Source organism: Ambystoma mexicanum, chromosome 1q, assembly GCF_040938575.1.
Source record: "Ambystoma mexicanum isolate Mex_15411 chromosome 1q, UKY_AmexF1_1, whole genome shotgun sequence".
Taxonomy (NCBI): domain Eukaryota; kingdom Metazoa; phylum Chordata; class Amphibia; order Caudata; family Ambystomatidae; genus Ambystoma; species Ambystoma mexicanum.
This window is the reverse complement of record NC_090922.1, coordinates 1,186,016,630-1,186,042,721: the sequence shown is the minus strand read 5'-3', so window position 1 is coordinate 1,186,042,721 and position 26,092 is coordinate 1,186,016,630. Positions and strand designations below refer to the sequence as shown.

The 26,092-nt window shown below is 48.4% G+C and overlaps 1 protein-coding gene across 1 annotated transcript in view; it reads right to left on the bottom strand.

Moving 5' to 3' along the window:
* Positions 1–26,092, bottom strand: part of ANKRD13C (ankyrin repeat domain 13C) — an 893,039-nt gene that overhangs the window by 381,081 nt on the left and 485,866 nt on the right. Inside the window, exon 9 of the mRNA XM_069641918.1 lies at positions 1,530–1,691. Coding sequence (XP_069498019.1) covers positions 1,530–1,691 — 162 coding nt within the window. The remainder of the gene's footprint in view (positions 1–1,529; positions 1,692–26,092) is intronic.

The window sequence follows — 26,092 nt, the reverse complement described above, 5'->3', positions numbered from 1 at the left end:
TATAATACAACTGGCAGAATTACTGACCAAAAATGAAAGATCCCCCTAACCCCACAGAATGCTTTACCAAGTTCTGGAACTTTCTTGCAATGAAATGGGTGACATACTCAATAGTGCTGCAAGACTGGCCTTTAGGCAAACGAAACATGACTACATCTTACGGAGTGCGGAAAAGCCAAAACTGTTGGAAACTAAAGTAACAATTAGCTACAATGACCGAACGAATGACAAATTGAATTTAAGGTCCTCTATCAGACAAACAGCCTGAACACCAGCTCCCAAGTACCTGCTGGGGGATTTTCACCGAGTACATTCTGAGCGGAAACGATCTTCAACACTGCTAACAAACTGACCCCCGGGATGTCAAGCAATTAAGATAGAGACCATTGGCAGTGGTGGGATCAGAGCTGTGGAATGAAATTCTCACTAATCGAACACTGCAACTGGCAATGTGAAATTCAGGAAAGAACAGAAAAACTTTGTTCACCAAGCAATTCACAGACCTAGAGAACCATAAACCTAGGATATGCTTCAGCAGGCATTGCCATGCACTTAAATGACCACATAGGGTAAGCTAATATATTCCCTGCAACCAACTTCCTGAATTTGCTGCCCTGCACAGCATTTGTAAATACTTGAATATATGATGTTCTTTGCATCTAACCTGCAGGATGAGCCCCTTGCTTTATAAAAACGCCAAATAAATACATAAAACATTTCTCAAAATAAGCAAGCCTATCCTAGATTATTTTTCTTGTGATCACATATCACTATTATGTCCACAACAGTTGAGGGTTCTGAACCTATTTTGCCAAGATTGGTGTAAGATGTTTCAATTTGGTATAATTTCCTCGTCAACCGAGGCAATTTGATTTAGGAACAATCCTTTTTAATAGCAGGGTGGGCTAAGTTGCTGGAGGTGAAGTGCGTTTTCATGGACTTGATCATTGTTTGGTTGAACAGAGGATTGGGCCTTTTTGCTTTGTGTAGCCATGTTGAGCCAAGTGAGCGTCGAGGGGTGCTGAATGTTTGCCACCGTCTGTTGTATTGCTGATGTTGACGGTTTTCTAAAAAGAAAATAATTTAAAATTGAGGTTTAAGCCCAACATGTTTTTGACGGATCAGATTACAAGCACCTTGACATGTTGAATCCAGTTAATATGAGAGGGGACCTGGAAAAAGAGCATACAGAACCTTAAAGGACCATTCTTCTTAAAAAGGCAACCTGTTACATGAATCAAATACAGAGCAAATGCGCACACTGGCTGAGAGACATCTTGCACATGGACTGCCTGACCTTTCCGGACTTTATTTCAGAGATTTATCCGATCAACTAAAAAATATGAACTGCAAGGGAGGGTCAAGCAAGATGGCACTGCATGCCCCGCATTAGACAAAGCACTGCTAAATCCATAAGGAGACAATTCCAATACCCCGGTAACAAAGGGGTCAGGATGCAAGAATAAAAAAGTTGCCATGAAGGAAATACATCAAATTTGTTAAACATTTGACAACATCTTAGACAATACCTCAAAATTCTGTTCCATTACGTTTCCTCCTTTACTTAGACTTTCCATGATGGCTTTATTTCGAAGAATATCTTCTTCACTGAGATGTTCTCGTCTTTTTCTGGATTCTAATACAAGTCCATTAACTAAATAAAAATCTGCCAAGAAATTTCCAACTCTTTCCTACAAAAAAAGTGTTTACAAATGCTGGGTTAATAATTACACACTTTAAATATGACAGTAACGTTGTTTGGCTTACAAAATACATCTGCAGGAAGGCAAGATGGGTCCACATAATTAATATTGTTTCTATTAACAAAATAGAAGATTGTTTTATGGAACAGGTTTTCTGATTTTCCAAACTAGCCAATTTGTTCACAGCAAACTCACCATTCCACTGAAACTGCATGATTCAGGGCATCTGATATGCTTTCTTTCCAGAAGTGCTGTATGCATTATTGTGCATAAGAGGAAGAGGAGGAAAACGGGCGTGCAAGGTAAGGAGGGGACTGGGGTTCATGGTCTGTATGTATGTATGTGCGAGTGTTAGGGGGGAAGGTGGGGTGGGGATGAGGCGGAACGGGACAGAGTGGGCCGGGGGATGTCATCCGCAAAACACAGGTAATGGAGTGGGTGAGAGATGAGGGCAGTGGAGATATTGGGTTGGCAGAGGTGTCCGCCACTTATGAGGAGGGTAGGGATGTGGTAAACAAGAGAAATTAGGTTTCCCCGCAGTGCTGAAATCAGACTAAGCCAACCGGGTTTCTATTAAACCGGCCTACGGGGAAACTTCACAGATCCTACATGGTAGTTTGAACTCCATGCAACAATGCATTTCACCAAGGTAGCATATCCGCTTGATTTTCAATTACAAGTTCGTTCTGAATTTCATCTTTTTCTGACAGTTAATTAACTGACTGAGACTGTGCGGCAAGCAGTTACGGATGACAGTTAGCTAAAACATCGATCCAGGCATTCTGGAAAAGAAATTACCTTTGAGAATTGAAACCAGAATACAGAATAATGGTCGCAAGGACCCACCCACTAGATGAAATTTATTTTGTCCCCATGATCCCAGTTACCACCAGATTGCCATACAAAATAAAGGGTTAGAATACTGATTCGGATCTCATCCAAAAATAATAACTGTCCTGATGAAGGCCTACCATGACCAAAAAGGCCTAAACACTGTCGACGCATTCTACTGAAAACATCAGAGTAACAAAACAAAAAAGTGGCAACTATGTATACTGTATGTAAACCACCGGGTGCAGCAAACCTGAAGATGCAACCATAACTGAACAAAACAAACTGGTCTAGACAAGGAAAAGTGACAGGCAATCCGCTCCTACTAGCCATAAAACTTCGCTTGGTTGTGTTGCAGGCACCTGTAAACCAATTGTACAAACAATGTGTAATACTAATCCTCTTTTTGCAATAGAAGCACTTTTTTTTTTAATACTAACCCCACATTATAGGCTTATAAGAGAACAAGCCTGATTAACATTATATGAGAAATTATAAATTGCTCACTGTAGTGACTAACTTACTCTTAGTCCATAGTCCCCTTTCCTCCATACTGCATGGGTGTCCCTCGCGAGGGACGCGAGACGGAACCTTTTTCACCAGAAAAATCTACTTCCCTCTAAATTTAGAGGTGCGGCCCTGGGAGCATGCGCTGCCCTGACTCCGCCATCGGTGCCACATCTCAGTCCCCAAAGATGCGTCGACAATAGAATTACCATTGCCTAAAGACACCAGATTATTAGGGGGAGGATGGTGGGACGTATGGAGGAAAGGGGACTATGCCTTAGTCACTACAGTGAGTAACTTATGACTCTTACGTCCCGTCCCCTTTCCTCCATACTGCATGGGCGATTACAACTGAATGTAGCCCCAGGGTGGAGAGGAGACCCTCCTTAAACAGGTTTCCAGAGAACCGCCTGTCCGAAAGCCGCATCTGATCTGGAGCCAGGATCCAAACAGTAATGCTTGCAGAGAGCCGAGGGAAAGGCCCATGTGGCCACCCTGCTAATGACCTGCCTGGGGACATGGCGCTGAAAGGCGATGGCCGTTGCCTTGGCCCTGACCGCGTGGGCATGCATGTTCGCCGGAAGGGGTCTATGCTGGCCGTCATACGCTTCCTTGATGGCCAAGACCATCCAGCGGGAGATGGAGGCTTTGGAGGCCTGATAGCCCGGCCTGGCGCCTCCAAAAGGGGATAAATAAGGCGTCTGACTTGCGGAAGCCCTTGGTCATGTCCAGGTAGACTTTCAGGGCACGCCTGACATCCAGGCAGTGCAGAACTCTGAGGCTCGTCCTTCGGGTCCGCAAAGAATGTAGGAAGGACGATCTTCTCGTTTAAGTGAAAGGCTAATGGCACTTTAGGTAAGAATGCCGGATGGGTCCGCAGGACCACCTTGTCCTTGTGAAAGGTGGTGTATGGCTAGGGCCTGGATCTCGCTGACCCTGGACGCTGATGTGAAGCCGACTAACATAGCCGTCTTGATGGTGACCAGCATGATGTCCGCCGTGCCATAGGCTCAAAAGGCGTCTGCGCGAGGGCGCCCAGACTTTCAAATCCCATACGGGGTGTGGCTTCCTGATAGGCGGGTAGAGCCTAGTGAGCCTGGCCAAATGCCTCCTGACAATCGAGTTGGAGGATGAGAAGACCCCTTCCTCAGAGTTCCTGTAGGCCCCAATGGCTGAGAGGTATGTGTGGCAGGTGTCCACCTGCACGCCAGTCTTGGCGAGGTGAGCTGAGAATGACGGAACATCGTCCAATGAGCAAGCCATCGGGTTAATGTTCTTTGAGTGAGCCTAGTGGCAGAACCTGGTCCATTTACTCTCATACTGGGCCTGGTAGCCTTGCTCCTAGCCCTCTGTATGATTTCCAGTTTGGCTTGGGTTAGAGGTTGGGGTGGCTGAGTACTCAGGAACCAAGCTATGAAGGCCAGCTTCTGGGGGGCGGGGTGGAAGAAGGTGTGCTGGGCCCGTCGGGAGGTGAACGGGCAGGACTGCCGAGAGGCTGAGCAGCTCAGAGAACCATGGCCGTGCTAGCTACCACGGAGATGTCAGAATGAGGTTGAGCTGGCGAGACTCCTTGAACTTGCAAAGTACTCTGTGAATCAGTGGAGTGGGCAGAAAGGCGTTGCCCAGGGAGACTAGGCCCTGCCCCTGCCAGGAGGCCAACTGGGGGCACTTCTCCCGTAACGGGGACGGGTGCCACACTGGCCCCACCGACGTATCCACATAAATCAACGGTGCCGACCCTGCTGGCAACAAAACATTGTGCGGAAGAGGCATCCGGGCGTTCCAATCATAAACTGGCCGATAAGGATGTGCACAAGGGGATATGTTCACCCAAGGGACCAAGCCCTACACCTGAGGCCGTTGTAGGGGTAGCACCCAAAATGGCCGCCGCGGTCGTGGCGGGAACGGGCACCATTTTGTCCTCATCTGAGGGTAAATGCGGCACGTGAGGAATTGAGGCAGGGGTCCCCATCGATGGATCATAGGGGTCCTTCCCTGGGGACTGGATGGCCGCTTTCGGGGACGCAGGGCTTGAACCGGTTCCCCGGGAGCGGGCATCATGACACCACCCCAGTTTCGAGTTCGAAATGTGCTGCTGCCTTCTTCAGTAGCGCATTGAAGGTGAGCTGATCATCAACAGGCGAAGGGTTCCTGACTGGTGTAGTTTCAGTAGACCTGATGACTATACTGTCTGTCTGTCTGTAGACCTAGCTGGTGACTGCCAGGGATTTGGGTCACCCTCGCCTTTGTCCTCCTCGTACCCCTCCTCACCTATGTTAGTGTCCTCATGAAACCCTTCTTCTTGTCGGTCTTCATCATTAATGAACTCATCTTCCTGCTGGAAGTGAGTGTCCTCCTCAGTGAGGTCGTAAGAGTCCATGTCTTCCTGCATGGGGTTATAGAAACTTGGGTATTTAACCATTGGACTCTCCTGGGGTGCCTCCCTTGGTCTCTTGGGTGCCCTATTTTCTGGGATGGCCATGAACCTGTCTATTTTATCCATACAGGACTGGAACTTCTCTAAGGTCCACTGAGGTAGGCCAGAGCGGTCTGGGAATGAAAAAGGATTTTCTTCTCCCTGTAGTTGCCTGGTTCTGTCCCATAACGTCGAAGAAAGTGAACCTTCGCCTTCTGAGAAGCCTTCTCGCAGGCTTAGGCTTTCCGTCGACGGCGGGAGCTGTCCTGACCTGTTTTTCTGCACCTTCGGCGTTTCTTTGGCCTTGTGCGCGGTTTTCAGCGTATCGCTTGCCGTCCGTCTCTGGCCGTCTTTAGTGGATATACGCGCGAGGCTTTCGCCGATCATTCTCTCTGCCGAGGGATCGGTCGCCGTCGCGCTAGGTAACGTCGAGTCTTTACTGGCAACGTGAGCACTTTTACGAGGCCCGTCGCCGGAGGGTATGGTGTTAGCGCCCTTATCTTTAGAATGCCTGGACGCCTGTTGCTGAAGCGGTGGCGGGGAGGGCTGCCGACCCTTACCGTCGGCGGAAGACGCCGGTGGACCCGACGCCCCCGTTGGTGCTATGGCTGCCTTCGTCGAAAGCGTGCCGTGGGGTATGTGTTTTTGTGCTTTTTTTGTGTGCGTCCTTGTCGCTGGGGTGTTCATCCCCATAAGATGGGCGTGAGCCGGGCTTGTCGGGGCCGGGGACGGACGACGAGCAGCGTGAACGCTCCTTTGAGAGGTCTACAACCTCCGTTACAGGGGCCGTGTAATCACTGTCCTCATCACATTCGGCGGCGGCGGGCGAGGAGTCAGACCTAGACATGGTGTGGCCGCCCACCTTTTGACCCTGCGGTCCTTTAACCTTTTGGGCTTCAGTAACTTACAGGCCGCACAGCCGTCCTCCTTGTGATTGAGGGGCAAGCAACGGTTGCACTGTTTGTGCTTGTCTTTCCAGGTATATTTACCCTTGCAAAACTGGCAAAACCTAAAGGGCGTCCTCTCCATAGCTGAGGGCCAGAAGTGTGATTACGACCTCGGAAGAGAGGGAGGGGAAAGAGAAAGGCATTCTCAAAGAGAAAAGAAAGACCACACAACCCCACTCTCCCTACTGTGTAAGGCCGGCGAGGCCAGGCCACGTGTTCGGCAGCGCCGAAGGATCTCCTCCGCTCGTCCTTCCGTCGAAGATCTTGCTCGGCGGAGAAACAGCTCTGCGTCGAGGGAGGGATCTATGTTATTAATATTAATAATAAAGGACCAAAAGTCAAAGGAATGGTTTGGCAATGTCTCGAGGAGCTCCGCATAAAGGCGACCAGTAACTGGGCGGAAAAAAACAATCTGAGGGACCTCGACGCGTGAGGGATTGTGGGTACAACGCACGTCACTATAGGGATAGTGTTACAGACACGCCTTGTCAACATCCCCTTTTCGACTACGAAAAACAAAATGCAATACTCCGCAGTGACAACTGGATGTCGGACCTATGCACAGCATGTGATTCTAAGCAGATTAACAAACATCAGAAATGTATTTTATACACTTCTAGTTAAACACATTTATCACAGTTATTAAGCAAGTTAAATTCAGTCAAGAAAAGTATACACAACTCCCTGGTTAAATTGTAGACCAGTTTGAGTAAGAGTGAAAACTGAGCAAAACGGCACAGTGAAAACCAAACACAAATGGCACTCTAGCAATTTCTCACAAGGGAGGGAAAGCACAAGTTATACAGAAATATCTTCTTACACACCCTAGCAACACTTCCCATCAGTTTGTGAACAAGTTTAGGCAAGGCAGTACTTTAACATAGAGAATAGTTAAATGAAAACCGAGCAAAATGGCACTTCACAAGTTTCAAAAGGGGGTTAGAAGAAGTAGGTGCACCAACACAGTTCTAGTTGAGAAGCAATCTAAAGAAGGCAGTCAACAAATTTAGCCAGAGTCCAAAGGCCTGTGATAGAGTCAGTGGTACAGGGCAAGGGCCCAGGAGCAAAAAGTTCTTGTAGCTGCAGTCAAGTCTTTGGTTAACGATTTGAAAAGGCGGATGCAGAAGGTGAAAGAATGTTAAAAGAGAGGGGCGGCCAACCCAACAGCTAGGTTAACCATGTTACTCACCGTAGTGACCACCTTACTCCTAGTCCCCTTTCCTCCATACTTATGGGACGGGACCGGAGCACTTTGTAAAAAGCATCCAAAATTTTCCAAAAAGGTTTCTTTCCTCTCTTTCTTGCGGGGGGCACGGCACGCGGCCGTAACCCCGCCCACCTTGGCTCCGCACCGCACATCGCCCATCAGTCCTTTTCTATCGCCAGGACAGAGACCTACTAGAAATAACAGAGGAACCTTATTAGAGGGGACGGCGGGCTGGAGTATGGAGGAAAGGGGACTATGGACTAGGAGTAAGGTGGTCACTACGGTGAGTAACCTGGTTATACTCCTACGTCCCGTCCCCTTTCCTCCATACTTATGGGAGATTCCCAAGCACTCCTTACAGGAAATACGGGTGGATGGAAATACCCCCTTACTGAAACAGGTTCTTCAGCACAGCCTGACCAAACTGAGCATCAACTATTGAACTCATGTCAAGACAATAATGCATACAAAAAGCAGATGGAGGCCCAAGTAGCTGCCCTCGCGATGGACTCCCAGGGGACATATTTCTGAAAAGCAACCGCGGCTGCCTTGCCCTGCACCAAGTGTGCATGTATACCCTTAGGAGGTTTCAGCCCTTGGACGGTGAAGGACTCTGATGCAGGTGGCGATCCACCGAGAAATAGTCGCCTTAGACGCCTGCTTACCCTGAGGGTTACCGAAGGTCACAAAAAGTTGAGAAGAACTCCTAGGCTCGGAGGTCCTGTCAAGGTAGAACTTAAGAGCTCTTCTGACATCAAGGCAGTGCAGAACCCTTTCAGCCTCCGAGGCAGGGTTCGGAAAAAAGACCGGTAGGGAGATTGACTGATTCAGATGGAATTCAGTTACCACCTTCGGTAGAAAGGCTGGGTTTGTTCGTAGGACTACCTTGTCCTTGTGAAAGACTAAGAAAGGATGCTCCACCAACAAGGCCTGGAGCTCACTCACTTTCCTCGCAGACGTAACGGCGACCAGAAAGGACATTTTCCAGGATAGGTACTTGAGGTCCACCGTGGCCATAGGTTCAAAAGGTTTATGACACATCGCCATCAGGACTACATTTAGGTCCCACGGCGGGTGCGGACTACGAACCGGAGGGTAGAGGCGTGTCAAGCCTGCAAAATGCCTCAACCACTGGGTTACTCAGAGAATAAGAGCATTGGTTTGTAGCAAGATAAGCGGAAACCGCTGAAAGGTAAGTTCTGCATGACAGAACGTGAACACCCGACTCTGCTACGGAAGACACGAAGGACAGCACTGTGTCAATCATAGCCACCCTTGGATCCAACTGCTTTTACAAACACCAATGACAGAACCTGAGCCATTTACTCCTGTATTGGGATCTGGTCGAGGGTTTCCTGGCTGCCTGGATAATACGCATGTTATCCGTAGACAAGTTAAGATGCTCTAAAGACTTGAACTCAGGCACCATGCCGCCAAGCTGAGCGATTGTGGGGAGGGGTGCCACATCTGCTGTTCCCCTTGAGGAGGAAGATCTGGGGTTACTGGTAACCTGATCGGCGGAAACACCGACATGTGTTGAAGTTCTGAGAACCAAAACCTGGCCGGCCATTACGGAGCTATGAGTAGAAGGGAACAGTTCTTCAGCTTCCAAATTGCTCGATGAACTAGAAACAGAGGCGGGAAGGTGTAAGCTCTCATGTTGTGCCATGGAATCTCGAGAGCATCCCCCAGAGAGGAGGCTCCCAACCCCCCTCTGGAGGCATACTGAGGAAGCTTCTTGTTCACTGCCGTAGCGAAGAGGTCCACCTCCGGTATTCCCCAACGCGAGAAAATCCATGAAAGGACCTCCGCCTTCAACTCCCACTCGTAGCTGACCACTGTCTGCCAGCTGAGGGCATCTGCTGTGACATTCAGCTGGCCCGGGATGTGCACCGCAAGCAGCCAGACAATATGAAGCACGGCCCACTCCCATATCTGGATGGACAGGTCCACGAGGGGGGGGGGGACTTTGTTCCCCCTTGCTTGTTGATGCAATACATTGACACCACATTGTCCGTACGTATGCGGACCACCTTGTTGGCAATAAGCGGTCTGAACGCCCTGAGCGCTAGGAAGATTGCCAGAAGCTCCAAATGAGTTATGTGCAGGAGTTTGTCCTGAGGCGACCAGAGGTACGAGACTAGAAGAGGATCTAACTTCGCACCCCACCCCAGAAGGGAGGAGTCTGTCTTGATAGTCACCATAGGGGCTGGGTCCTGAAACCTCACGGCCACCGACAGGTTGCTGAGAGATGACCACCAATTCAGGTCCACTCATGAAATCTGGAATCATTATCCGCTTGGAATCCGGGTCCACAGCCTGACACCAGGAACTCCGAAGAGCCATCTAGGTCATTCTCATCTTGAGAGGAGCAAGAGGAAGAGCCAGCACACACGAGGCCATGAGGCCCAGAAGCCTCAAACCACCAGGCCAACATGCTCTCCGACTGCGCAAACATCTGACACGTGGCCAACAGATCCGCCATTCTGTCCCCGGTCAGGTACACTCTGCAGTCGATTGTGTTCCAGCGAAAACCCAGGAAAATCAGGTCCTGCGAGACCATCATGGAAGATTTCCGCCAGTTCACTGACAGCCCAAGATGGAGCAGGAGCTGAAGGAGAGACTGGAGATTGCCCGCTGCTGCCAGCGGACAAGGGCTGCGTAAGAGCCAGTCGTCCAAATATGGATACACATGGATACACTGGAGACGAAGATAGGCCGTAATCACTGACATCTTCGTGAAGACACGCGGCGCCGAACTGAGGCCAAAAGCAAGCACTCGAAACTGGAAGTGCTCCTCTCCCAAAGAGAAGCAGATATATCTCCTGTGTGGGTTCCAAATCAGGATATGCATGTACGCATCCTAAAGATCCACAACGCTGAGCCAATCACCCATCTGCAATGAGTAGCGTATCTGGCTGGGCGTGATCATCTTGAATTTCTCTTGGGGTAGGAAAAGATTGAACTGGGAAAGGTCTAGGATGGTGCGCAGCATAAGGCCCCGAGCCGAGGTGTCTATGCGATGAGCCGCAGCCTCCAGGAGATCCTGGGCCAAGACCCTGGCATCGGATAGGCCTTCTTTGAAGTCTTCCAGCTTCTCGACCGGGATAAACTCCTCAAACTCCAACAGACCTTTCCACATCCGCATGTTAGCTCCCGCCAATATCAATTCAGCGTTGGCCTGCCTGAGCTGCAAGGCCAAGTTGGCAAAGATTTTTCTCCTGAGGGAGTCTAGGAGCTTGTCCTCCTTTCCCAGAACCTGAGTAGCCGTCGTTGAAGAGGATGCTGCAGGCCTGGACTGCAAAGTGGCCGCAGCCACCACTGTGGAGGAGGGGGGCGGACAAGATGACAGGGCCACCTCTTCTGAAGAATGCAGCCTTATCTCGCGTCAAGTTTCTTATTGACAAAAAGTCCAGAGTGTGGCTTTTCCCAGACACTGCGGACCTCGGCCAGAACGTCCTTCTGCAAGAACAGGCAGGTACCCTCCAAAGGAGACAGGGTGAACGCCCCAGAAAGCACACCCTCCCGCGGAGCGGGTGCCTCGGGCACCGGAACATGTCCAGTACCTGGTCATGAAAAGCTCTGATCGAGCGGGGAAGGTCCTCATTGTCCTGCTTGCCTTGGGCGTCATCTGACAGGTCAGGATCCTGCTGAGCTGTGTCAGGCGCTGCCTTGTGCACCGAGGACAATGGAGGCAAAGGCGGAAGAGTATGGGAAGGCACCGTAGGCAAGGGAGGTGCCGGCGGAACCACTGGAGGAACAGGTGGGGCCGGAGGCGTAGGCGGACATATCTCCCTAAAAAGCCCTTTGAAATACTCCCTCATGGGGTCGGTACGCATAAGCGTTTGAAATTTACCGGAAAAAGGCGTCCTCCGGAGACTGTTTCGGAACCTGAGGAGGCCTCTCATGAGGTGGACAAATCCAGGGACATAACGGGGAGGGTGGAAAGGTCCAGTACAATTCTCAGGCCAGCCTGGTTCTTTTTCTGAATGGCGAAGATCGTGGAGTAGAAGCCCGATCCCCGCTCGGAGGCTGGGACTTTCTCTACAGCCTGGCTCAGGATGAGTGACCGAATCTCTGCCAAAAGAGTTGCTGTCCCAACTTGCGGAAGAGGGGGAGAGGAGGGAGGAGAGGCAGAAATAGGTAGACGGTAACCCGAGGATACTACGGACAGGATCCCGGGGTCCGCGAAGTTCTGTCACCAAAAGGGTGCGTGAAGAGCAAGCCTGCCCCCCCACTGGCGACACGTGGACCCTGAGTAGGTCTGTCATGAATTCTTACCCGCGGAGGAGGGGGACTGGAAAAAGCCCTGGCCCCCCCACCCCCTTTTTGATGCTTGCACCGACTAGGGGCCGGCGAGCGTTCCGGCTGCCTAGACCTCCGTTCCTGGAAGCCGTGGAAGCCTCCAGATGAGCGACCCTTATCCGAGCGTTGCTGAGACTGGGAGTACGCTTTGGGCGTGGCCTTTGTCAGAATGAATAAAGACGTATCCGTCTGAGAGCTATTCTTCTTGTCCAGCTCTTCTCGTCTGTGCTGGAGTGGAAGAGGTCACCGCCCTCTAAGGGCAGATCTAGAATACGTTCCTGGACATCCGGGTTGAACTTGGTTGCCCGGAGCCAGGCCATCCTTCTCATGTCTGTGGCAATACAGATGGCACGTCCAGAGGTATCGATGTGTGCCAGCGTGGACTCCATAATATCCTGCGCCAAGCTAGCCCCGCATTTAAACGTGATTGGCTGTGGGTGGGGAGTTCCGGGAGGAAGTCATCAATTTCCCGCCATAATCTCTGGTAAATAGCTGCCAGCATGGCATCTGCGTTGGCCTGTCCCAGGTGCAATGAAGCATTGGAATACAGCTTCTTACTGTATGCCTCTAAGGTTTTCTTTCCCTCGCCGTCTGACGGGGGAAGTTGAAGTCGATGGCCCCCCACCCCCCGCGTTCTTCTTGGCCGCTGCCGAGACGACCGAATCTGGGGTCGGCTGTGCTCTAAGGCACAAAGGGGCGCCGTCGGGGACCCGTTACTTCTTCTCGTACTGGTCCCTCTTGGCAGGTGTCGTGGACGGGTTCTTCTGGAGAGCAAGTCCCTCGTCCCAGATGTCATCCAGCAACGGCACCGCGAGGACCGTCTTCCTCTTGGCCTCACGCCGTTGGTAGAGGAAGCCTTCCTTCTTTTCTTCGGGGCAGAGCTGGAAAAGCTTGGACGCTCTGGCAATCATGGCGTGGAAGGAGCCAATTTCGTCGGGCGGGGGATGCCCGAGGAATCGGCGACGCAAGGTCAGTCCCGTCATCACCACCGTCGTCATCCGTCCCGTCCGTGGCCATATCTGTTCCCGTGTCATCCCTCGGGACCGGGGAAGGAGACAAAGGCTGAGGGCCGTGAGGGCTGAAAGGGCAGGGCTGGATGAATCCTCCTCTTGTTTGGAGGGCTTCCCGACGGACCCAGTTCAGTTGGGTCGTCTGTCGGGGGTAGGGGCAATCTCGTCCTTATCTCCGTGTATAAGGTTTAGATTGCTGTCAAAATGGCCGCCGAGGTGTCCTGTGGATCGGGCTGCGACGGGCGCGCCGGTTGCTCCTCCTCCACGGGAGCCTCGCCGTCACCACCCTCGCTCTCGTTGCCCCCCCTCGTCGGGATCCCTCCTGTGAGACCGGGCCTCTTCCAAATTCTTATCGAGTCCCTCTTCGACATCGACCAGCTCCTCCTCGGAGGCTGTGTCCGTAACGCCACCCCCCCCCCCTTTTCCACCAGGGTCTTCACAGGGGTCTTCTCGATGGGCTTAAAAAAGGATACCCTCCGCGGAGGCACGCTCTGGGCCCCGAGGTCGCCTCCACTGGGGTAGCCTCCACAGGCTTTGCCAGGGCCGCAGCGACTCCCCCAATAGAGGCCGTGGCCAGGTGAATCAAGGCTTTCACCAGCTTGGGCGCGCTTGAGGTCTTCATTTTAGGGGGAGGGTCACTGCCTCGCTCCCCTTCGGCCGATTCCTTCACGATCGACCGGGGCCTCTCCAGAAGCTTAGCTGGGTTCGCAGATTTTCTCTTCCCCGAGCCAGAGCGTTGGCTTGTGGTTGATGGCGTCGGTGAACGTGAGCCCTGCCTGGCAGCCGAGGAGCCTGACCGTTCGGCGCTCCCGGTGCCCGCGGACTCGCTGTGCTTTGCCTTCTGTTGGGCCCCCGTCACCGGGGCGCCCTCACAGGACTTAAAAGAACGCTCAGACTTTTTCTCACCTGCTGGGCTCTTGGCTTCTAGCCAGTTGGCGAGACGGGTCCGACGATCCCTCACAATCCAATCCGACATGTTCATGCAAAATGCACAGTCCTTCTCCATGTGCGTTTTGTCTTTGTGAAGACAGTAGAGGCACCTTGAGTGCTCGTCCTTGAACACATTCTGTAATCCGCATCCAGGACAGTTCCTAAACAGCTTGGATCCGGGTGTCGAGCTTCCTTTCTCCTGGGCCATGTCCGCGGGGTAGGCCTCAAACTTCTGGAATCCTCCAAGAAGCAGAACTCGTCAAAAACTTCACCCTTGAGGGGCGTAGAAAAAAATTCTGAAACTGGTCCCCGTTGATCGGAAGTAGAAACGGTGGAGCTTGAGGCTCGATTGACCGAAAAAAAGGTAATTCTCTTCAAAAAACGCAAAATGCAGTAAAAACTCGAGAGCTGTAGCACTTGAATGTGCGGTAAAAATCTGAGGATGGCTGCTGGGGGCAGGGCTTAGGGAGAGGGCAGTCATTGGCTAGGGGCAGTATGACCCAGAGACCAGCGATTGGTTACTAAGAAAGACAAATCAGAAACAAAACTGATACTGATTTTTTCTTTACCGAGGATTCCCAGCCTGACGACGGGGGATATTCATGAGCATGTGAATCCATGCCAGACCCCATTCTGGAGAAATCCATGCATTATCATCATCCGGAATGGGACTTACTGCAAATTAGGTGTTTATGAATTTGCAGAGCACGCCTATCAACTGTGGCGTACATGCCATTTTTACCATTGCTGGGCATGCGACACCCTTACAGTTTGTGGGTTTCAACTTTATTTCAGTTTCACTTACTGGTTTAAAACTAAACTGGTGTTTGTGGCTTTCCGATTGTTGTCTAGCCCCCTGTAACGCTCACCTAGTATCCACGGGGACATAACTCAGCCTGTTCTGGCCCCATACGACCTCGAACCCTTCCCTGGAGTCTACTTGATTGGAGACTGGGCCTTGTTTTCTTGTAAAGTGTGCTCTCCATCCTGCTTTCAGCGCAGGGGCGCGTTGATTGATGCAAACTCGTTGCTGCCTAGTTACTTCACTGGCAAGAGTCCGACAGGTAAGTATAATTAGTCTTTTGAACACTTCTCCAACTTCGTTCTTTTCCTTCCTTAGATGAGTGCCGGCGTCCGGGGATGGCGACGTGCTGCTGAGATGAGTAGCGCTGAAGGTGAGAGCGCGATGCGACCCTTTCGTATCTGTATTGAACGGAGTTCTTTTTCTATGTCTTTTAGGTGCCGCAACGTTTTTAGCGTGGATGCCAGTTATGAAGAAATGTGGTGAGTAAGCGCGGTATGCAGCGCTTCTAGATGTTTCCACGCTAACCTGGAGTGTTTTTTTCCCTCTTGCAAATGGATAAGAAGTTCCGGAGACAGAGTTCCCCCAGAGCGGCTGGGATTCAGGTAAGCGTTTGAAGCTCGTACAGTCTTTAAAAATAAGCAAAGATTTGCTGAATGCTTACTAATACCTTTTTTTCTGTTCTTTTCCCTTTTCCTTAGGAAACAGCGTGCCGGGATGGGAATGACACCGCCGAAGATGCCCGCAGAACAGAAGGGGCGATGATTGATGGGCAGAAGCGCCGCAAGGTAAGGCTGTTCCTAACGTGTTCTTGCAGGAGCTGAGCTCAGAAGAAAGATGCAGGCCTACTGGCGACCGATCCGAACACAGTGAGTGTCACGCTGCAGGTGCAGAAAACACAAAGCATGTTTTTCAGCCTGGGCTTGGCTTAAATAGTCTCTGGGTATCCCAGGTGTCTCTGGGATGAACCACACCCAAAAGACTAGACTGCACAAGCAGTTCTGGGAACCGAAATATGTGGGGGCATCCGTCTTGTCCGCATCAATGCACTACAAGTCCAATCTCCAATGTTATCCTATGGGAGTGAGTGAGTCTGGTGCCACAAGCGCCAAGTCTGACTCCAAGTGGGTCTTTGGAGGGATGGAGAGGCCCTTCAGGGCCATGTAGGTGATCGTGGCCTGGCTCCAGCCTGACATCTTGGAGGGCTGGGGACATGAGGGGCAGCAATCATGACACCCACCTCTAGCAGGGTATTATCTTTAGGGAGGTGGTTTTTCTTATTCACTTCAATCCTTTTCCTAAATATATACATTCTTTCCATCATAGCATCCTGTATCGTATTACACCATGCATCATTCTTTTCGATAATGTCTGTATTTGCCCTTAATGGTTTTTCTAGCTCCTTAAATACTTTAAAAAGTGTTCTTTAGAGCTAGATTGTGTTTTACAAATTGTCATTCTAAACATTCTTTTTCGCTGTGATTACAGCCTGTCTGAGCTCTTTTGTTGCAGCTCAAAATCCCTCCTCATATGCACCTTGATTTAATTTCCATGCATTGAAGTGTTTGTTTAGTGGCTTTTAATTTTTGTAAATACAATGAGAACCATTGGTTATTCTCACAACCATTTGTTTAGGTTTCAGTGGGGCTAATGAACTTGTAGCTTCCTGCGGTATCTGCTTGCAGGTATCTGTCATCTCATCTGCACTACTTAGTTTCATAATTTCTTGGGAGACTGAAGTCAGGCAAGGTTCCAATGCTGTGGCTGTAAGCTTTTTTTAGGTTTTCTGGCCAATATCAGTGGCTTTCCTTCTGCTTTTAATTTAATGGGTTCCTTAGTATTCATCATACATTGTACAAAGTAGTGATCTAACCAAGGGCAAGGCAATATGGTAATAGTATTGTGCGCGGCCAATCTAGGGTATTACCCTGCTCATGGTTCAGAGCCAGAACATGTTGGGTAAAACCTAGAGGAGTCTTGCAGCTTTTTGGCCATAGGATCATTCTCGTTCCCCAACCACAGATTTAAGTCTTCAAAGGTAGTGCCCTCTTGCATCTAGCCACGCTTAATACTCGTTCTGCCGAACCCTCTGCCGACATCTACTTCCTCCTTGAAGACCTTGACATCCTTGCTCTTACCAAAACGTGGTTGAATGGCAGCTCAGTCAATGCTTTTGACTCACATCTCCTGATGGCTACCACCCTGCTCCTCCCTTAATGGGCCGATTTCTCCTCCTCTCGCACAACCACCAGCATGGCAACTGGACAATGAGAGTTAACAATGAGGCCAGGCAACCTAAAAGATGTATTTTTCGAAACATGCGCTCTCGACTTACGGAGTCGAAAGCTGAGCGAAAGTCTATGAAAGCAAAATACAAGGTCTGGCTCCGGGCTGCATATTGGGCTTTCAACATGTTGATGGTTATAATATTAGGCAGAGTACCAACACCTGTGATAAAGCCAGATTGAAAGGGATCAGCCAGATTTTATTTTTTGGCCCAGGAATACAAATCTCTTAGAATTAGGCAACAAAAGATTTTCCCGGGCACATCGAGCAAGGATATAGGACGATAACTGGCCGGATTACAATGATCACCTTTCTTATAAATAGGAACGATAATGGATTGCTTCCATGTTATTGGGATTTGCTGAGTTATAATTATATTGGTGTACATAGAATATAAAATCTCCACCCAAAGTTCAGGGAATTGCTACAAATGCATATTTGACAAGCCATCAGGCCCGGGGGCCCTAGAAGAGTTGGCTCTGTTGATGTATAATAACAAATTGTCTCTATCAAAACTGAGGTTAAATGGAGATTGGTATGGAAGCTCCCAGGTTTCTGACGTCTCAGAGGGGAGGGCGTACAGGTTGGAGTAGTATTGTACCCACGCTTCATTAAGGACATCATTGGTCTGGAGAGCAAACTGATGTCCTACAGTGATACGATCAATGATTTTCCAAGATTGACGCATTTTTAGATGCCAATACTTTTAGAATATGGCTACCATCGTGTTGATATATTGTGGCCCGTCTGCCTCTTATCCAGTTCGTATACCTTTTTTTAATCAGGGTGATCATCCTTGTACGTTCCTCACCCGAAAGTTTACACGCCGCCCTTTTATCTACTCGGAATCTAGATTTCATAAATTTAATTTCGGGGTCAAACACATGAAAATGGGGGTTTGTTTTTGCTTGTGGATAATGGACAAAGGTTGAAATAACTGCATTAATTCATGGTATAGGGCTGTTGTGGGTTGATGCCGAGTGTTCCGATGATTTAGCTGGGCATCATAGCAAGATCTAAACGCTTCTAATGAGGACTCTGACCAACATAATCTATTTCGACCTGAGTTTATGTTAATAGAATCTTTGAGATGGTGAGGTCTTTCTAGGGTTGGGTTTAACTTACAGGACCAAGTCAAATTGAGAATGTTATGGTCACTATCTTGAGCATCTATGACTTCAAAGGTTTTTACTCTGTTCCACATACATGTGTTAACATAAATGTAGTCAATGATACTCTTGGAGGAAGCATGGTGCCATGTTGCTCTAGGAGGTATATCAGATGCAATGGAACCATTAGGCATAAACAAACTTCTGGAAGCTGCTAGGGTCTGCCATTTAATCAGGCGACTCGCCTCTAATTTCTTGGTTGATTCCAAACAGTGAAGATTGAAATCACCAGCTATAATGATGGTATTCACGTTGCTGTCTAAAGCAACAAGGTCAAGCGCCTGATTCATAGAATCCAAAAATGTGTCATCACTAGTACTTGATGGATTCCAGTATACGTTTATAAGTGCACAGTATAAGTCATGACCACTGAGTTTTGACATTTGTATACAAGAATTGAGAGAACCATGACTCGACTTTAAGGGTAGAAGTTTGTTTGACAGCCGTGAGCAAACCAGCAGTAGGCCTCCCAAACTTCCCCTTGACAGCTGGTGTAAGTAAGATGTCATAATTGTTCCAAGTGGGAGGGTGTACACGCCAGGATTCCTGTATTAATATAACATCGTGATTCAAGAGGTTGTTAGATGGATGGATTATTCATCAGGTGTAGATACCCCCTGGAATTCCAGCTGATCAAAGAACGAATGGTGTCATGCAAGTCACAAAGCTAAGGCTGAGTCTTTGTGTGAATACGATCATATTTGGGGAGACCAGTAGATTGTTTATTAAGGCCCCGATGTTGTGTAGTTTGATTGGAGTTTATTCTTGGGAGCAAGGTGGGTGGCTGTGATTCTGCCATAACTATAAAGCCCAACTCGAGCAGCTGCTCCCTAACTGCCCAAATAGCATGGACTACAATTCTAGAGTTTATCCATAGTATTACTACTGACCATTGGGTCTTGTTGGGAAATTCCACTTGCTCTATATCAACAGTTCCAATGTCATCCAAATCTGGTATCTCAGAAAATATGGCCAAGATGGATGCACGAATCAAACGGTACTGGGGGGCCGGGGCAGGGCAACATCTAAGAGATAACGAGTGGATGGCAGGTCTCTTCGCGCAAGGCGTCTTGTTCTTTAGTTTTACAGTAGTAGCTGAGTCAGAGGATGGTTACAGCTCTAGTCACTTCTTCACCTGGTACTGCAGCGGTGTTAAGAATTTTAATAACGTAGTTTTAATCAAAATTTCAATATCAGCACAGGGGGGGGACTTGTATACAAGTTTATCATTTTGAGACGCCATGCAAGAGCCATCAATTGTGTGTTGCCCTGATGGTTGCATTTTTTGAGATGCCGCATCTATACACCCACCTGCACTAGATGTCATGTTGGAACTGAGTGGTTTTGATATAGTGGCAGATATAGTGGCAGTGGGTGCGCAGTGCGGCAAAACCAGCTTGGTTGGGGCTGGTTGAGAGGTCATGTAGTCGTCGACCGCCTGTCTAATTTCCCTGTGACGGTCAGTTACGTTCTGCATTTGTATAGAAGACTTAGATTGCAAAGTTGCTGAAACATTTGATTCAGTCAGTGCTGGGCCATTATCTACAGCCAAGACAACATCTACCAAGGCATTTAACAGACTGTATAGCTGTACATCTTTGCTCATGACCATGGTCTCCTTGCTTTTTTTAGCCTGAGATTGTGTCAAATATTTTTTTGATATCACTTTGGAGGCTATTTTAGTATTTGACGATTGAAGTGTTAAATTTTTGATAAATGATTTGATTCGAGAGGAACACTTAGGTGCAGCCTTAGTATTTTTAGGCTTCTTTTGCATATCACCCTTTGATTTCACTTGTTTAATGGATGTGTCACCTGGACTAGAACCCCCAAACAAGGCGTAGTTGACTTTTTTTTTTTGCAATGTTTGAGGGGCAAATCCTGGTGCCTTACCACTGTCCACCAAATCGACAATAGGCATGTCTTTGTATGGAAGAATCGGATAGGATCGTGGGCTTGGAGATTGTGTCTCGGCAGGTACAATAGGTGGGCTGGCCAAACTGTTGAGTTTATTTACAATGTCTGCGTGAGCTGCCAAAAGCCGATTCAGTTGTTGAGAATGCACATCAGCCTTGGCAACCAAGGCTTCAAAAAGTTTCGCAAGCGAAAAAATGGCTGTGTTCATAGATGATAACGTAACAATGACCATATTATTTTGTGTGTCAGCTAGTTCAGCTGTTGGTTGATGACTGGCGGCAGTTTTACGGGGAGTGGGAGCAGTAAATGAAATGTTCTCCACAGAATCAGTATCGCTAGTGGATATGAACATGATTGTTGATTTAGAAAGATTATCGAAATGAGTGTGAGCAGTGAGACATGAATTATTCATATCCAAATCAATATTGTCCATGTTACCAGAACTGGGGGTTTTGGGGGAGGAGTACCATTACAAGCCAGTGTGGGATGGACAGAATGAGCAACAGCCGGCTTGGAATGAGCAGAGAGGTCAGCAGTAGTTGTTGCTCTGGCAGTCAGCACATTATTTAAAAGTATGCTATCTGTCAGGGAAACATTTTCTTTAGCAAAAGTGACTGAGATCATCTCGGCAGCGCCACCACTGGGTAGCGTTCTCGAGGTGCGAGCAAAGTCTTTTGAATCGGAGGACCCATGAACAGACCTATTATGTAAACAAGTGGTAGGACCAGCAGACTTTACCAACGGTTTTCTGTCCTTGTTCGAGCCAGGGATTTGGAGTCCAGTTTGCCTGCACCGCGAAAAAAGGGGCGAATGTCCATGGCCAACAGTAGCTCCGCTTTAGACTTTGCTGCGGTAATGCAAGGAGTGGAGCTCAGCTGAGATTTTTTGGGAGGGCATGGCGATGAGTTAGACAGTGAACCATCAGCGTTGGCAAGTTGGTCTGGTGTAATGAGGGGCATACCCGACTTCAATGAGTTGATGGGACTTTTCATTTTGAAAACTGTAGTCCTTCTTGATGATTGGAGACGGTGCACACAGCTCTCAAATTGGAAAAATTTACCAAATTAGTAAGAAGCAAAAAAAAAAAAAAAAGAAAAAAAATAAGAAAAAAATAAAACCAAAGAAAAGCTGCGAGCCGCGGCAAAGCGGGTAAGCGGGACTTCACGGGGCCTCCACGGTTGCGCGCGTGCGTGTTGCGCGCGCAGCCTCTGTTATATAAACACGCCACGCGGCTGTGGGTTGCACAGGCTAAACACAAAGGAAAGGAAAGTTACCAAGGTGATATTAGGCAGTCACTTTAAATCAAGAATTCCTTGGATGAAAGTTCACCTTGTGAATGTTAAGAGTTCTGCCAGGAAGTAAACGCATGGCGGAATAGAGATGATCCAAAGTAAACAGCATCCAGCGGGTAAGCAGGACTTCACGCGGCTTCCACGGTTGTGCACAGTGCATTATGGAATGACGCTATACAGTGTTTCTATCTCTGGACAGGTCAATTGTGAAAGTCCGAATTTTTGTGTAATCCGGTCCGTCAATGTCCTTGCGTGCTTAGAACCACGTGGCCATGTAGTTATTCGCACAGTAGTTATTTTTATTTTGCCCCACGCGCACATGGTCACCATATTTTATTTGGCCCCACATGCATAGTGTTGCCAGAACACTGACATCCCGGCCGCTCGCTTTAGAGGAGCGAACGATTTTCCAGGGCTCCGAGACGATTTATGATGCAGGGTACGGGTGAGCGGAAGAGAGTCTTGTGCTCTATTTCAAAAGTGCAGTCTTTCTTTTGAAAATCGCAGTTGGCTACGCGTATGCATTTGCAATGAGAAGAAGCGTAGCAGATTTTGGGCGCAGAGGAAATGCACAATTTTGGGGCTTACTGACGTCTTTAAGGTAGCACTTTCGTACTTTGTCACTGTGCTGTACCAAATAATAAGTAGCACTAATAGGATAGCTCAGGTGCAATGCATTTGTCATGGAAGTAAGACAACGCAGAACACATACAGCAAGGCTACTGGATCGCACAGCCTTGGCTCACGCCTGTGCATTGATTGAGCAGTGACATTCTCTAGTTTCTGCACGTGCCCTCACTATGTACAGGCGTGGGCCAAGCAGCAGCCAAGCTTAAACACCCTTGCTGGCACATATCGCACTGCATGCAGTCACGGTCCAGCTGCAGTGCCTACACTTTATTTTGGCACTTGGTAGAGGTCACAGTAGGAGTTACAGGTAGGTGGAGGAGGCAGAGGCCAGTCGGCCCTAGCTGTGGGATGGTCAGACAGGAGTTTGTTGTTTTTTTTTACTTTTTTTAATTGGCTGGCGCTTCTATGAGTATTGAGAAAATGATTCTAATACATGTCGCAGAATCCAAATTTGAATGAGAACACAACAAAATACTCTTTTCCACTGCTCCCACGTTGCATGGGAGGAGTGGAAAAGAGTATTTTGTTCATATGTGTTCGCATTCGAATTTGGATTATCTACGACATCGCAAGAGAAGCACTTTGCTTATCCATGTTGCCAAGTTCGCTTGATTGAAAGCACACTCAAAGTGACATGCAGACCAATAATGGGTAGTTTCAGGCCATTGGCTCTGGATGCCTGGGGCTCAATGTCCAATAACTGATTTGAGTAGGTAAATATAAGAGGCTTACCAGCTTCTGTCCGTTTCTCCCACGGCAAACTGCAGAGAAAACTGCACTCTGTCTCCAGCGCTCCACGCAGTGTCATAAAATATATGCTGGTTGCTGCAAAAGTCCTGGGCTACTTGTCAGCAGCTCCGTGGCTATGTCAACATAGCCGTACCAACATTGATTAATCCCTCCCTCACTGATTGAGCCATGGAGGTCTCCATCTTGTTGCATGGGTTTTGAAGAAATGCCATACTGCATCCGACTATCTACGGTAGTTACTCCTGGTCCAGGCCGATCATGTCAGCGGAGGTTGATTTACCCACTGCTGGCACAGTGGGGGGCACAGTCACCGCCCACAGCCCGAGCGGAGGAGCTGGCACTGTCTGCGACACTGGGAGTAGAGCGTAGGCACTGTCTGCAACACGGGGGGGCAAGGGCACCTCCACCAACTCTGGGAGGGGAGCCGCAAGATCCCCCTGCAACACTGCAATGGATTGTCCTCAGACTTTCTCCCTTGCTCGCGCTCTCTCCAATAATCGTATGATCACCCTTGTTCAGTCTCATCTCCCCCAGTTCCCCACTCTTACTTGCAGCCTCATTAACTTTTTCTTCCCTGCCTCTCCTTTAGTCTCTTTTTTGGCTGCAAGTTATTTATACGTTTAGCAACTGCCGCTTGTCTGTCCCTGCACCACCCACCTCATCCCCCACACGCACGCATGTTTGTGACCTCTTCCTGTCACCTTACCGGTCCCTCAACACTGCTTTTCCTTCTTCCTACCCCTACTATTCATGTGTTGTATGGACTCTTATTCACCCTGTCATGCCACCCCCCCTTGCCTGTGCCACTTTCTCCTATTATTCATGTAGGTGGAGGGGTGTGCATTCATATCCAGGGGTGGGGCAGGGATCCGGGGGTCACACTAGCAGCAGATGCAATGCACAATCAAATGTCGGAGAAGAGGCACAAGGGCTTAAGCTATGAGGTGTGCAGAGGGGTATCCCCTCTATTATAGGAACACACTTCAGTGTGCCCCCAGCCCACTCGTGCCCTCCCTTACCATAGGCCCATGCGCTCCAGCGATCCTGCATTGTGGGGCATCAGGGCTGTCAGAGCCCATCTTCAAAGAATCCACAAGAGAATGGGCAGGAAGGAGGCATGTGGACGAGACGTGCGAGTACAAGGATGAGGGGCAGTCGATAAGAGAAGGATGAATATGGGCAGAAAGATAGGTAGAGAACGCCTTTGGGCTAAAATGGAAACAAAAACATTCCCAAAATATTTTAGAAAAGCGATACAAGCACTTTATTCAGAGACAGACATCAAGATCAGATTAAATCCGGAGGACGCCCTCTCCACTGCAATAAAAACTAGAGGGGTGAAACAGGGGTGTCCTCTAGGAGCAACATTATCCAATTTCGTCATGTCAGATGTGGGAAGAGCTATGGAGAAAGTAAGAGCATTTCCTGCAAAGATAAATGGCAACTCCGTAGACTATTTGGTATATGCAGATGACATTGTAATTCTTGACCAAACCCTGATTGGTCTTCAGTGCAAATTGGCAGCCTTAAAAGGATACTTGGATGAAAATGGTTTGATCATAAATGTCACAAAAACAGAGATCCAAGTACTACAAAATCTGATAGGATCAACGGTCAATAGTAAGCATAAATGTAACTGGACAATCAGTGGAGAAGCGATCAAATGTGTCAGACAAAGCCAATACCTAGGAGTGTTAATCTGCTCCCACATCAATGATGACCCGATGGTGCAAAAAAACAAAAGGAAATGTACATTCCTGGATGCCCAAGGAATGTTAATAAACAAAAAGGTATGGAAAGTTTTCTATAAAACCAGCACTAGAGTTCTACAGAGCTAAAGTAATACCATCATTGATCTTTGGAGCAGAGGCAATGCTGGGTTGTCCATATGAAACCTGGACATGGTGCGAAAATGCATACTGAAGCAAAATTCTACACTTGCTTCGAGAAACTCCTGTCTCTTGTATGCGTTATGAATTAGGATTGACATCTATAAACGCAAGAGTGATGTGGAACTCCTTGATCCTATATAGGAAATCGATAGGAGCTGATTGCGAAAGGATTCTGATTCAACTAAATCTAGAGAAAGATACTAATTAGAAACCCAAACAAAATAAAAACCAAACTGTGGGATCAAGATTGGTGTGAAACCATAGACATAAGAAATAGTCAAAGCTGTATGAAGCAAACAGCCTTGGAAGCTAGAGCGAGAGGAACTTTACCTAAATATTTAGACTTGTTTCCTTGTAGTAACAAAAGAACCCTGATTATGAAATTTCATTTGAATCGTTTTAAAACAAAGGAAATCTTAAACCTGTGGAATAGACAAGAAGCTGCAGAAGAGCAATGTTGCTTTTGTAATATATCGAGAGAGACATTAACACATCTAACCCTGTACTGTAAAGCACTCAATGGTCTATGAACATTACATTTGGGGAAATTAATAATGGAAAGACCCTGCTTAACTGCAGACGAGTTGAGAAAAAGATTGGAATCTGTAAATAACATTAGGAGGGGGATTAGTGAGGACAATTGAGCACTTAAGTGAGAAATCAGGCCTAATGTGAATCTCTACTTGCTTTGATAATCTTGCACCTTCTTTGTTGCAATTGGTCTATTTTCCTTTCTGCTCCTTCCCCCTCCTTTCTATCGTCCTTTTTCTCGTTCTTTCTTTAGATGTGGTTGTTTCAATTGGAGGAATTGGTTTTTGTAAATTTTAAAGTTTGCAATGAACTATATAAAAAAAAAACAACAAGTAACAAGCAGCAATAGAGGAGTAGAGCAAATGGGCACCGAGGATGAGAAGGATGGAAGGAGAGGCGCAGTGCAGACAGAGAAAGCAGAAGGGATAGGCAGGACGTGAGGGCTAGAGCTGAGTGAAATGAATATGAAGGAAGAGAAGGATGGGAAGAGATGGGCAGTCAAAAAGCAGAAGGAACAGTGAGGAAGACACTGACAGAGGGGAAGGGACAAGTAGGAAGCAACAGATGATGCAGGAAAGGCAGGAAGAAGGGGACAGGGAGAGGTAGAACAGAGTAAACAGGCAGTAAGAGAAGGATGAAGGAGGCAGGAAGAAAGCAAAAGAGGCAGAGAACAGGGAGAGAACCAGACTAATGTACTACTGGGTCGGGACATAAGATACCATGGATGCACAAAACATGCAACGTCCCTAGCATGCACGCACACACCGATAGGGCAATATGGCGAGTATGGGCTGTGTTTCAGTGCTTCCTGTCGAACGTACTTACTGGAGGGTTTCTGACTAAACAAGTGTGGAAGACTGCCCGGCCAGAGGATGTCATGGCTGGGACTGTTTATAAAGTACTGATCTTCATTAGTTCATGCTGTTTGGGTAACTGTCCACAGTGGAAGAGAGTAGGTTTTTTGTTG